At 28.3% G+C, this 15,152-nt stretch overlaps 1 protein-coding gene across 2 annotated transcripts; it reads left to right on the top strand.

The window, feature by feature from the left end:
* The first annotated feature begins 9,352 nt into the window (after positions 1-9,352).
* LOC107002759 (putative uncharacterized protein DDB_G0268338) lies at positions 9,353-13,027 on the top strand. 2 transcript variants are annotated; one of them, XM_015200921.2, is made up of 5 exons: positions 9,353-9,783; positions 10,053-10,129; positions 10,499-10,572; positions 11,231-11,660; positions 12,609-13,027. In XM_015200921.2, exons 1-5 carry the CDS (start codon positions 9,586-9,588, stop codon positions 12,811-12,813), a joined length of 984 nt encoding a protein of 327 aa, XP_015056407.1. In that variant the 5' UTR covers positions 9,353-9,585; the 3' UTR covers positions 12,814-13,027. The 2 variants fall into 2 exon arrangements, with proteins under 2 accessions (XP_015056407.1, XP_027768348.1); XM_027912547.1 differs by lacking the exon at positions 12,609-13,027 and having other exon boundaries at positions 11,231-12,017.
* Positions 13,028-15,152: the final 2,125 nt, after the last annotated feature.

The raw sequence follows: 15,152 nt of genomic DNA, 5'->3' as shown, positions 1-15,152 counted from the left end.
ATATATAATGGTTTGCTAGCTTATCGACTGAACAATCGTCATCTATTTGTTCAGTTATTTTCGTGATAAAGGTGTTGTTGAATTTCTGTCATATTAAATTAGTCATTTTTGTGAAATTAGGTTTTACGCCTAACTCACGTCCCAAAAGCTAGCTCAAAGGGAGGAGGATTGCCCAAGCCTTATAAGGAGTTCACTCATCTCATTAACCACCGATGTGGGATTTTTGTCATTCTTTAACACCCCACGTCGCGCCCAGTGCTTAGCATCTGATACGTGGGCAATTTTGATTTTGGGGGTCCCAACATCGGGTGAGACGGGTCCTGCTCTGATACCATATAGAAATTAGGTCTTGGACCTAACTCACACCCCAAAAGTTAGCTCAAAGGGATGAGGATTGCCCAAGCCTTATATGAAAACGTAGAAAATGAATCATATCAACTTGTGTTAACTTGAGATAATAAATTCATGAGCTTGTCTTATTTCATCGCTGAGGAATGAAGGAAGATTTGAGAAGACTTCCATCTATACTTTAATTCTGAAGAGACTTGTAAATATTCAATGCGAGTAACTATTTTTCTTTTTCCGCCACGTACTATTGGTTAAATATGGTAACTTATTGAGGGTTAAAAAGTACAGTAAAAAAATGTGGTCCATATAACACTAGGCGGAGTAAATTTCATTGAATTTTAATTGAGAAACAAGAAAATGTGTGAGGGTTTAAAGAGGGGGGGTGGATGGTCCACAAAAGCATGGGATTTGGCTGATTGATTATATGAAGAAGGATCCTTCAAAATATTATTTTTGTACTCGTATTAAAATCCGATTAAATTTTGGTATATGTATTGCAACCTGCAAGGCTCATTTTTAAGGATGATACTCTTAACATAGCACTTGAATTAAAGTCTTATGATTATTAAAACCCGATTAAATTTTGATATATATATTATAACTTACAAAGCTCATTTCTAAGGACGATACTGTTAACATAGCGCTCGAATTAAAGCATTATGATTAGAGAAATTTTAATCATTTCATTACGATCGTCGATAAAGAGTCCTTTAATTATAATATGTTACTCGTATAATTTTTATATATAAAAAAAAAACAGATACACATGGCCAGGAATATAGGTCAGGTTTGTCATGCTTTTGGGATCCTTGCAATTATTGAACTCATGCATAGTCTTTAATGATAAGAATGATAAGTTCCATATTTAAATGTAACAATATATTGCATGTATATATATAGATGGAATTATTGGAAATTATTAAGTATGAATGGCATAAATAAAATCATAAATGTAACATGAGATTAATTACTACCCCTTTCTCCTTCTCGAGGAAAAAAAAAGGAAAATTAAATAACTAAATAATCAAGTTAATTTTATATATAATTATAAAACTTTGAGTTAAAATTACTGAATATTATCGAATTAAACACAATTTCACCGTTAATGACCTTAGCATTTTGTTTAATCAAGTATCATTCTAGTAGTCTTTTTTAATTAATAACTAAATAAAACTATTTATTTATGTATTATGCCAAATTTCTGGTCATAATTTAAGCAAAAAGTGTAAAGTTAGCTAATAAAATTTAATTGATTTTAATTAGAGGGATTTTGCCCCCTATATAAAGGGCCAAAACTAGGGAGGCGCCACCCTTTATTACAATTTGCTATGTATTATTAATTCTATCAATTTATAAAGTAAATTATCTCTACAATAATATTATTTGTTTGAATATTTTTTTTTAATATTATAGTAAACTAATATAAATATAATATGAAGAAATTCAGTAACAATTTTTTAAAAGTAATTATAAAAAATAATTATTATAGAGAGATCTAATTATAATTCATTAGCTTAAAATGAATACATTTTTTTTCTTAGAAAGAAAGGAAAAAGAGTTGTATATTTTAGTAAAGCAATGGTAACAAGTTATGTTACATTAAAGTCTTCACACCTAATTTTTTAGGCATAATTATCCATTTAGATTTAATCATTACCTAAGATCATATATAATTTGAGAAGAAAGAAAAAAAAAACTCAAACATAGAAAATAAAATATATTGTGATTGATTAATCATATATATAATAATCTTAATGTTAATCACATTTGAATGAAATATGTAGAGGTCAAAAGAGGAGGAAGAAAAAATGCAATAATAGAAAGGACATTATAATAATGAGAGATACTCATGATTAGTGAAATCTTTTCCTTAATGATTTTTTTCAATATGGTAAAAATTCAAAAACAAAAAAAAAAGTGAAAATATCAATTTATTTTTTGTTTTTTTTTATTCGGTGTATGGTTTAATATCTTTAATTCGATTAAATTTATATTTACGTTAAAAAATTCATAATTAGCTGATTAAATTTAAATTCGTGTTTGAAATTTTCACATCTGACGTAAAATACTCTCTAATAAAGACGAGCACATATTTAAGGAGACTCGAACTTAAAACCTCTCGTACCCTGGTGGAAAATGTGAAATTAATAAATGTGAAAGGGCATGTCACGTGAGTGACGCATGCAATAATTAGATATAGAAAATATTGCACCTAAAAGATGACATATTTTTTTTATATAATAAAGGGTAGAAATAATTATTATATACTGAAATACTTAAGTTGTGATGGGGATAGTTGCATCATACACAGCAGACAAATTCCTTACTAGTAATCATTTGTATATATTAGGTGTGTGTGAAAAAAATTAAAGTGAGATATATATTTATTTATGTTTAATATGTAGTAAAAATTAATTAGATATAATTAAAAACTACTCTACTAGATAATCAAAATTTGAAGTGTTGTTTAGGTTAGTTAAACTACTCGATGGGAACGAAGATGATGTGTGTCAGTAGATCGAGAGAATGTAATTAATGTAAAATGTTATCGGTGAAAATTATTTTTTTTTTATTTTTGTTATGAAGTATTTTTCATTTTAAGGATCTTGATTATTTATATTAGGATCAAATAATCAAGTGTTGTATGAATTTTTTTACGATAATAAAATGTTGAACCATCAAAAATCGTATTGAAACAAATAAGATTTCTGCTCTTTCGTGAATAAGTTTTGAATTTAATATTTAAATATAAAAAATAATTATTTATGTAATATAATTTAATTAATTGAATCGTCTATTTTTTTTAAATTGTGTAAGCAAAAAAGAAATACTCAATCATTCTTTCACTACTTTAATCATATATCTCAATTCTATAATCATAACATGCTATAAAGCATGACTCCAAGAGTGAAAAAAGTTCACTTTATATGCATTAAAATACATACATAAAAGTTTATAAAAAGATGTAATATCAATTATGTTCTAGAATGATTTTTTTTTCTCTTTTACCCCCCCCCCCCCCAAAAAAAAAAAAAAAACCCTAAACCCTAATATCTGAATTTACGATTTTACCCTTCAACTTAAACCTACCATCTAAAGATAATTGTCTACAAAGGGCTAAATCCAAAGTATTTAAAAGATAAATGAGTGATTAACTACTTAGAAACAATATAATCATAGTAGTACTATCAATTTCAAAATCTTGTGAAAGTATATATACTAGAAAGAGACCAAACAAAACTTAACAAGTACTCCAAAACTTCTAGGATTGATACTTATGTCTCAATATTTTGTAAATTAACAAGTCAGATAAAATAGTCTCTCTAGTTATATATTTCAGAATGGTAATAATAAAGACTGCGTATATTTTATCCTTTTCAGATCTGTTTCATTATCATTCAACTCATGAATTGCAAATTTTTGAGGGCCTTTTGTCTCTTAATTTGACAGCATTTAAACAGCATCCCAAGTTCATAAAAGTGAGATATATAATGAGTAAATCTCATAATGATTAGATAAGGGGAATTAGAAGAGCATGACAATTAATTAATCATGTTGTCTCTTAAAGAAAATACAATATCCTTCTTATATTTATTTAAAAAAGAGGTGGATGTCTTTTCTATAGTAAGCAAAAAAACATCACTTTTCTCAATTGCTTATAATAAAGTCTTGATTATTATTATTACATTAATCAATTGCTTTATCACTTATCTTAACAATAATGTTGACAATTATGATAAAAGTTGTTTTCCTCTTAGTTAAATAATTCAAATCATGAATTAACTTGTTTAGATTTTGTCTATTTACCTTAAATCTTATTTACTTTCTTTTGATTTTGCATCACTAATCCAATTAACATCAATCTAATCTCTCCATAACTAAATGACTACTTTTTTGAAAATAAAAATTTTCCGAATTATTTCTCTCATGAGATTTTAGGGAGGATATAATATACGTAGATTTTATTCCTGCCTCAAAGATAGAAAGGTTGTTTCCGATAGACTCACTGCTTAAAAAAAAAGTCTAAAATAATCTAGAAAGAGAAGTAATTAACGAAAATACAAGAAATAACATAAAATAATAAAAATAATACTCCCTCAATTCATTATTAATTATTTATCCCTTATTCCTAAAATAATTTTTTTTTTTTACTTATCATTTTCGACATATCAAGATTTTTTTTTTCATGTTTAACCCTTTTAACATGTTTTACACTAGGTTTTGTGAGTCTCTTTATATATATATATATTATAATAATTTCTTTTTAAGTATAATGTATGATGTATATACATATAAATACAAAAAAAAATTGAAATGACATGGAGTGACAACCCCTTAGTAATAAGTATGTTTGACTCTTTATTATTGCTACTTACATTTTCCCTCCTAAGTAGTCCCACCATTGAGCTTATAAGAGATAAAACAAAAGGCACACTTATTTATTCAAAGGACTTCAAAGACTATCTTTAGGGAATGTTTGGTTTCAAAATTTAGGTTATCTTGATAGTATGATTTATTAATATTATAATTAAGATATATAAAGTTATTGTTATATGATCATGATCTAGTCACGTATTTATGAAATTGTAAAAATAAATTCTTACAAAGATACAAGATAAGAATGCATAGACACAGACTTTTATGGTCTGATCCTTCGATGTAGCCAAACAACCCCTAATTTTAATAAGTTGATTGGCAATTTGAATGGTCATCATTCAATCAATACCAAAACAAACAAGTAATTTTCAAGATTTCAAGTGGACTATAATTTTTTTACATAATATTGATCAAACAAATTAACAAACATGGCCTACTTAAATGATCATTTTTTTGTTATAATTGATGCATGAAAAAACCCTATAATCATTTCGATTGTGGGTGCATGATTGAAAACAACTTCTGATATTAATTGAGAAAAATCATTTTTAATTATATTTTTTCCAATTTAAATAGAGGCAATGATGAAAAATGTTTGACCATTTTTTGCTTTAAGTTTACTCCTTTCCTCCTCGTGTGGTCTACTCAATTATGAAGTTTTTTTTCTTCTGAGCTAAATTAAAAGTTATTTTCACTTTAAAGTTTTTAGATAATATATAAATATTTCATGCTAGAATAAAGTTTCATCATTAGAATAGGGACAAATAAGCCCAAAACACAAGAAGAAAATGGACATTATTAATGGTTTATAATTAATTAACCAACCTTATTTGCACAAGATAATTATCCAAGGCACTAAAAAGAAATTATGAATCCCCATTTTTACAATTACTTTTGCAAACTCTTAACACTAAATATTTGTCTGGACATGAGATATAAACTCATAATTTGAATATGTAATTTGAAACTTAAATCCTCTAAAAACATGATTTGGAATTTCAATTAACTTTTTTAAGTGTAAAACTTGATCAAAACGTTTATATTTTGCAAAAAAAGAAAACCATATTCGTTATTTTCAATTTTGCAAAAAAAAAAAAAAAGATTCATGCATAGCATGAAAAGATTGTTCGTACTATGTGAAATGATTATAGTTAAGAATAACTAGTTATCAGTATTACGAGTGTTTGATTAGTGGATTTTTATAATATCATGTGTATTTGAAAGTTGCAATCACAAATCTTTATTTATATAAGAAACATGGAGATATGAGATTTATCAATATGACGTGTTAGGAAATCCAAATTGCATGTAAAAAAAAACTTCGACTACATATTAATTTGATTTCATACGCATGTTCAAACGCAAGCTTAACACATGTGATGGTATTGGGCTGTAAAAGTTGGGCCGAAGAAGTAGAGTAGAGGTTTTTGGACTTGTTGGATCCTAAATTTGGGCTTTATTGTTTATTGGGCTCAACACAAAATTCTACTTTGTGTCAAAGAAAGGGCCCATTTAGTTATTGGGCCCTTCTCTCTCAAGTATTAATAAACGGCCCAAGACAAAAACAGATGGGTCCAAGTACGGTATTACGGTTATCATTTTACAATTCCGCGTAAGTAAAACATGTATTGTAAGTTACGAGTCTTTATGCGTTATTCCATGCACGGTAGAAGATTGAATAACTAAAGAGATTCTACATAATCAATTCTTGTATTATTAAATACCTGCATTTTTTTTTCATTCGAATAACAATATTTTCTACACCAACTTACATGTACCACAACTGTTTCATCAGATACTTGTCATCTCGAACAGTACAATGTATAGTAATTTGTATTGCGCTTCATTAACTATTAAGTCACGCTCTACGTACACGACTTCCTATAAATAATTTATTTCTTTGTCTCATTTATTTACTTTTTTTAAAATAAAATAAAAACTAATAAGAAATAGCTTCTTTATTTAGCTTTTTGTTGGAGTGAGATTTTTTTTTCCTTATGCATGAATCTTGCAAATTTTCATGCAAATTTGGTAGGCCATATAAAATTGGCTAAGCCCATACTTCCTTAGTTGGACTTTTTTGTCAACATTAAACAAAACAAAAGGCACGAGGCAGGTAAAACAACTAGACATACATCTATATCACATATATAGTAATTCTATATGTTTTCAAATAACTACGTATCTTATTACTAATTAAAAGTGTCCTAAGTCATATTATATATTGAATAAGATACATGCATTTTTACTACCAGATACATTAAGACAGGGAGAGGAAGGAAGGTGACTGAGATAGTCATGTACTCCAAATACATGTCGGTCACTCTATATACGTATATTTATATGTATCTGGTGTGATTCATATATATCTGGAATATTAACTACACAGTAAAGTGACGATCGAGATGAGAAGGAGGCGAGTGAGATATATTATTTATCTCAAATACATGATCCACTTTGATATAGTGAACGTACAATAAATTACCTAATTTTGACCCCATGTATGTATACACACCAAAATCTGGTAAAATTCAAAATATTGCAAATTTGAGTATATATAAATAATTAGCTTCTAGCGAGTGAAATTTCTATAAGTTTACCTGAAATTTATTAATGTTTGTTAGGTACTTAAGAATAATTAAATTTTAATACAAAAATATACCTACTTAAAACACCAAAATCCAGCATAATATGTTGATTTTTGAAACTTTTGCATGTAAAACTCCAGTACAATGTAGTTTAAAGACTCCTTGTATGTGAATTTCAACATATTATTTATTATATAGGGAGTGTAGACTTTTAGAAGTTAAATTCTCCAATATTATTCACATTAAAAAGTGGCTAAGTTTGATTAATTTTGAAATCAATATTACTCATTTTGATTTTTAATCCAAGAAAAAGAAAGGATCCAATATATAAATTAAAGTTGCTAGAGCTTAAACAAATGGAAACCAGCCATATACCACAATTTATAATTTTAATTAGCTCATCAATATATGATGTATATAATATGCATGATTGCTAGTTTAATTTCACTAGAATTGATATTTATTTAAAGAAGAAATTGGCAATCTAATATGTCATCTGCCTCCATTTTCTTAATGCATTATGTCATCTCCTTTCGTTCGTCACTCTACTTCAAATATCTCGATTTTGAGTCCTAGGTATAAATTAATATCACCACTTAATTTAAACAAATCAATTGTTAAAGACTATTACAGATATCGATGTAAATTATGATAGAATGATTGAGATCTCTTCATCTTTAAAAGAGTTATCCAGTTCAAACTCGAGAAATGAAAAAAAAACTTGTTAAGAGAGTCGCCCAACATATGAACTCTCTAATAATTAAATTTGAATCCAACACGTCTGATACGAAGATAGAAAGACTATTTTCGATAAATCAAAATAGTATATTTAAATGGAAAGAAGAAAATAATCTAATTGGTTATTTTTCATGAGCAAAGCATATTGACATATTGGTGATAAATAGGACCTACACATTTCTTTATTTTCTCTATTTCCCCTAAAACAAAAATGTATACAAAAAACCATAAAAACAACCCCCAAAAACCCTCCCATTATTTTTTTACCCTCATTTCCCTCTCACTCCTTCACACGTGCCATTATACTAATAACCTCACACACAATAATAAGGTCAGAAATTTCGTTTAAAATATTTAAGATTCTAATACATACATATGAAAATAATTATAATTTTTTACATGTATAGTTCATAGTAGAGCTGTCAATATGGGCTAGCACACCCCATCTGGGTTAACCCATACTGACTTCGACATTTTACGGGTCAGACCGGGTTAGCCCATTTTTTGTGGGGGCCAGAAAACGGCTGGCCTAACCTACAAGGTCGTGGGCTACAGGCTTGCCCGGCCAACCCACTTTATTTAAAAATTATATTATATTTAGATTTATTAAATTAAATTATAAATTATAATTTAAAAATATTATCATAAATATGGACAAAACAATATTACATGATGTTAATATTATTACTTTTTAATGAAATCCACAAATAAAATTATCTTTGTAATATTTATTGAGTTTTTCTTTTCAAGTAAAAGTATATATATCTAAATAGAAATATTAACCTAATTGTTTTGAGTTTGTACTCTCTTTAATTTTAAATTTTAATGTTATACTATATTTTTAATTATTTTTTATTGGCCCACGGGCCGGCCCTACCGATATTTCTCAAGCCCAACAAATTAACAGACTTATTTAGGCCGGGCTAAAAAGCCCTTTTCTCAAATGGGGTCCAAAAATTGTAGCCCAGCCCCATTAAATTCCGGGTTAGGCCAGGTCGGCCATACATGTCTAGCCTATATTGATGGCTCTAGTTCATAGGTTTCTCGACAAAAGATATTTGTTTTTGTTTTTACATTCGGTGTTCAATTCCCACCCTTCCTAAAAAAAACGACTCTCGACACATCTAATTAATAATGAAAGAGTACTTATAACTCTACTACAACCCTTATTAGTTTACAAAAGATGTTTAACTGACCATTTTTTACTATATCTGAACACGCCACGCTACTCGCACGTGCCACTTCTCATACCATATCTCTCTATCTTTTTTTTCTTTTCTTTATATCCTAGTGGTCTCATATAGTCCTCTCTTATAATGTTTGTGTGGTGCAACAAATAAAAGTTAGTGAGAGAAAAAACCCAACTTTAAGAGAGAGAAACAAATTCTCAAACACAAATTTTTCTTTCAAGATCATTTTTTGAAATATAAATATATATTTTCTGGTATTTATACCCCAAAAAATATATATATACATAGTAGAAAATTATTTAGTTAATTTTTCCCTTTTTTTTCTTTTTTTTTTGTTTGAAATAATGAGGATAAGGAAACGTTTTCCTCCTCCGTCAGATCCCCAACTAAACACCAAAAATGAATCTCTACCGTCTGATCTTCCAAATCTAAGTCTTCCACAGCCGTCTGATCAACCGGCAACCGTCACCGGAGCTAAAACAACCACCAGCTGGGTTCTCTTTGGTGGCAACAACAATAATCCACCAAAAATAGAGCAAAAGGTTAGTTTAAATTTAATTATTATTAACATACTTTTTGTTTGCATCCATGATACGACGACTACAATAATAATATATTCAGTGTAATTTTATAAGTAGAGTCTGTACGCGATTTTATTTCTATTTTTATTAATGTAATAGAATTGTTTCTAACAGACTCTCGACTAGAAAAAAAAAATATGTATTGTTTTGCACTAATGATGTATGTTAGTATACAAAAAGATTTTATAATTTTTTGGTGCTAATTTTTGTGATTTAATTTGATTTTGTAGGATGTGGAATATGAAGATGGAAAATTATGGAGAGAGAAAAAAGAGAGTATTGATAGTAATATTGACAATGATAACAAGTAAGAATAATATTAATGCATAAAAAGAATTGTTCTATTTAATTCTTATTTTTTTCATGAAAAAAAAGGTGAATGATTATTTTTTTTTATAATAGAAGAAATTAAACAAGAAATAATAAAAATACTGTTTAGGTTTTTATTCACATCCAATGATTTAATTCCTCATCTCATCTTAATCTTATTTTTATTTTTTTTTAATTTATAATGGTCCCCATTTATATTTTAAAACATATCACACGGGAAAATTCTGAATGTTACACTGTGCACCTTTTTCTTTTTTTTTTATATTATATAGTTTGGGAATTAATTAACAAACTATTTTTTTTGTCTTTGTTTTTGTTCTTGTTCTTGTTGTTGTTGCTTCTTCAGGAAAGAATTAAGTTTTTTGAGTACAACACAAATAGGTTCTTTGCTTCATCAACCATCATCTTCTTCTGATCTAGGTGAGTTGCTTCGATTCTTCAAAAACATATTGCATGTTGGGTGTTTTAGAAAAAAATTATGTTTGATGGTTACGCTGGTGCAACAATATTTCTGAAGATTGACGCTTCAAAGTATATTACGTGTTGGTCCTTCTTAAATAGTATATTTTTTAAAGTTTTCGACATAGGTGTAATAATAGTTTCGAAGATTCTAGCAACATAGCTAAAATCAAGACTCATATATCTCAATATTCAATGACGTTGCTCTGACTCTTTAAAAAATAATGTGTTAAGGTCCTTCAAAATACTACTATTTTTCTTTTTAAAGGTCTTTGATATGGTTGCAATGATATTTTTTAAGATTTCAGTTACATAGCTAAAATCAATTCATATATCCCATAATTGTATGTTGCTTAGTTGACTCTTCAAAATATTGTCAATGTATGATTGAGCCCTCCAAAAGTACTACTAAGATGTTAAGATATTCGGGCTTCTACTCGGAAGAGTTATTCATAAATGATATGAGATTGTAATTTTTCAAAGGAATTATAACAATATTTTTGGAGAGTCTAGCAGCGTAAACAAAATTGAGATTCATATGTAGTATATTTTTAATTTTATCATTCTTTTTTATCATATATGCTATGATATTGGACGTTTACATGCACATATATAATAGATGGTAGATGGTGTAAAGAAGATCATAAGGTAATTCCATTGAAAAAGAGATCAAGAGACAACTATCACCATCACCATCACCACGACACAAGTAATATTAACACAATGAAATCGAAGACAAACAAGAAATGTCCACAAGAAAATGGTAACGAGGATGAGCAAGAACACGAGGAACATTATCAACGAATTAACAGTGATCAAAAAGTTGAACACGTAAACAAAAAGAACAAAAGAGGAAGTGTTATATTAGAGGGATCAAGGTGTAGTCGTGTTAATGGAAGAGGATGGAGATGTTGTCAACAAACCCTTGTGGGATATTCATTGTGTGAACATCATTTGGGTAAAGGAAGACTTAGAAGCATGAATAGTACTACAGTTCGAAACTCGATGAATAATAAGAAAAAGAAGAAGAAAGGAGAAGAAAAAGATAAGGAATCATACGCGTTGCCAAATGATCATGAATATTATGATGTTAATGATGATAATGATGATGAAGATGACAAGAAAAAGACGAAGAAGAAGAAGGTGAAGAAGCTTGGAATGGTGAAAGCTAGATCTCTGAGTAGTCTACTCGGTCAAACAGACAATTCAGTTGCTATGATGATAGTTGATAATAACGATAATAATAACGGGCAGCTAGCCAATTATGAAGATGACGATCAGATATTATTTTATGTACTCAGATATTATAATTAGTACTCGTGTCAGATCATTCAATACGTAATGTTGTGCTTGTGCAACTATGTTAAGGGTTCAACATGGATGTGTGCATGTGACAATTATGTTATTATTGAAGGATTCAAGTAATTAATATAGCTAATTGGAATTAGTTTTTTTTTTTGGTTTGATTTTTTGTCCAAGATGTAGCTAAGACAGTTTGCTCATATAATATATTTTTTTTAATTGCATGAATTTTGTTCATTTGCTTTAGTTTTATTTTATTTGCTAACTTTTTAATTTATTTACTTTCTCTACTCTTTTTGGAGCTATTCTTGAGTTCAGCTTTATGCTGGCAACAAGTTAGCCGCCACATTTGTGATTCCTTATTGTTATTAAAAAATAAAATGCTAATTAATGCTAACACATAATAATTTGTATTTTTAACCATCACCTCTTACTTGTTCGAGATTCATATGATCCATCATTGAATTTAAAGTATCAAAATAATTAACTTTGAATATTGGAATATAATTTGTCACAAATCAAATTGACCATAGTTTAAAAAATATTTATCAGATGTGAGCAACTAACTATCTGCACATTTCTTTAATTTCCTTTATTGATGATAAAATAAAACAAAACGCTTACTCTTATTGCTCTTCTCAGGTTCACCTCTTTTGGATGCCCTGAGGTTTGAAGTCATTTGTTTATCACAGAANGGAATCGTACGCGTTGTCAAATGATCATGAATATTATGATGTCGATGATGATAATGACGATGAAGATGACAAGAAAAAGACGAAGAAGAAGAAGGTGAAGAAGCTTGGAATGGTGAAAGCTAGATCTCTGAGTAGTCTACTCGGTCAAACAGATAATTCAGTTGCTATGATGATAGTTGATAATAACGATAATAATAACGGGTAGCTAGCAAATTATGAAAATGACGATCAGGTATTATTTTATGTACTTAGATGTTATAATTAGTGCTCGTATCAGATCATTCAAAAAAATGTAATGTTATGCTTATGCAACTATGTTAAGGGTTCAACATGCATGTGTGCATGTGACAATTATGTTATCATTGAAGAACTCAAGTAATTAATATAGCTAATTGGAATTAGTTTTTTTTTTGGTTTGATTTTTTGTCCAAGATGTAGCTAAGACAGTTTGCTCATATAATATCTATATATTTTTTAATTGCATGAATTTTGTTCATTTGCTTTTATTTTATTTTATTTGCTCACTTTTTAATTTATTTACTTTCTCTACTCTTTTTGGAGCTATTCTTGAGTTCAGCTTTATGCTGGCAACAAGTTAGCCACCACATTTGTGATTCCTTATTATTATTAAAAAATAAAATGCTAATTAATCTTAACACATAATAATAACAACTTTGTTTTATTTTATCATCAATAAAGGAAATTAAAGAAATGTGCAGATAGTTAGTTGCTCACATGTGATAAATATTTTTTATACTATGGTCAATTTGATTTGTGGACAAATTATATTCTAATATTCAAAGTTAATTCTTTTGATACTTTAAATTCAATGATGGATCATATGAATCTCGAACAAGTAAGAGGTGATGGTTAAAAAATACAAACTATTAAATTTTTTTTTCGAGTTTCACATTTTAATTATCTGTTTTATTTTCTTTTTCTATATGAGCTATTACAGTCTATCTAGATGGTGCTGGTTCAAGTAGAAGAATAACACAACTGATAGTTAAAATATAAAACTCGCAAATAAATAATAATTCAGATATATTTATTAAAAAAAATTAATTTGACCTCCACATGGACAACTAAAAACATTTGTTTTTTTCCAGGATATTTGTCATCATTTTATAAAAAAAAATTGTGCATGTGTTTTCTCAATTTAAAAACTTAACACACTTTTTTTTTTTGTCTCCACCTGCCTTGGAAGGAAATAATGAAGATGAGAGTTTTCATCTTATTTTAAACAATATATTAGTATCTCTTTTTGTAATGACCTAGCTACTATGGCTAATGGCAAATGACATATTCAAGCTTAGTCAAACATTTTTGAGTTTTTAGAATCGTAATCGTTAAATCGATTTATATCGATATTAAGAATATAGTTTTGCTATACATTCAAGCCTTCTCCCATCGATAGTTTGAAGCAGAACTGAAACTAGATATGACTAAAGAAAAATTAAAGACTATATATACGATAGGAGAGCATGGTTAAATAGATAAACGAAAGCACTCTATATATATATACCTAGCTAGTTCAACTATATTTAAATATACAAGCCACATTAAAAGAATAGTATATACACTATTAAGTAGATATTTTGAAAAATTACACTAAAATATATGGTTATTGTTGGTTTGAAAAGTGACTTATCAAAGATTAAAAGGACAAACAGATGCATGGGACAACTACTAAAATTAAAGAGAGAAAATAATAAAATTTGTAACTATAAAGTTAGCATCATATTCTTAATCCCTATTTTTATCGATCCTTTGTAGTTTCACATATAATATAGTGTTTGTAACTACTTGCATCTTCTAGCAAATAGCCAAATATGGTCATTTTCCCGCTTCGAAGTAAGCCTACGAGTTATTTCGAAGCTTAGTAGCTAAATTGTACGTACTGGGGTGTAAGGGGCACACAAATTTAAGCTACTTAGTGAAATTAGATCATTTAACTTGTCATCTACACTCTCCTAGGTGCGATCGTAATATATTCATAACTATACACATATTCATATCTCAGCTTTACGTACAATACTCATCATCTCGTAAATATATTGGAGTACTTGAACCACACAACGATCGACATTCACTATCATATAACATTAATTGTCCATCTTATAGCTCTTATAAAATACAAAAAAAAAAAATTACAAACTTTTTTTTTTACTAAGTTCCTAAACATATATATAAATAAAGTTAAAATGTCTAGCTAGCTGTTTTCATGCTGCAAAGCAACCAAATTTATATAATTTGCTTTGTGGATAGTAGCTAAGATGATGGCATCCAATAGGATTCCAACTACAATACAAGGAAGGATCTATAAATCTATTGGAAGTTTCACAATAGGGAACCCCCCCTCCCCCATATATATATATATATATTAAAAGTATCAAAATTCAAAACAAACAAAAAAGTGGTAAAATAATGGGGTCACAATATAACTATGAGATAAGCTTAGCTTGCATGAATTGATGACTTATCACATATGTGAGAAAAAAAATTGTTTTCCAAAATGGGACCTTTATTTTTGTTGGCCTTTCA

This window comes from Solanum pennellii, chromosome 10, assembly GCF_001406875.1.
Source record: "Solanum pennellii chromosome 10, SPENNV200".
Taxonomy (NCBI): Eukaryota; Viridiplantae; Streptophyta; class Magnoliopsida; order Solanales; family Solanaceae; genus Solanum; species Solanum pennellii.
Note: the sequence above shows the minus strand (reverse complement) of the source record. Positions and strands in the feature narration are given on the sequence as shown.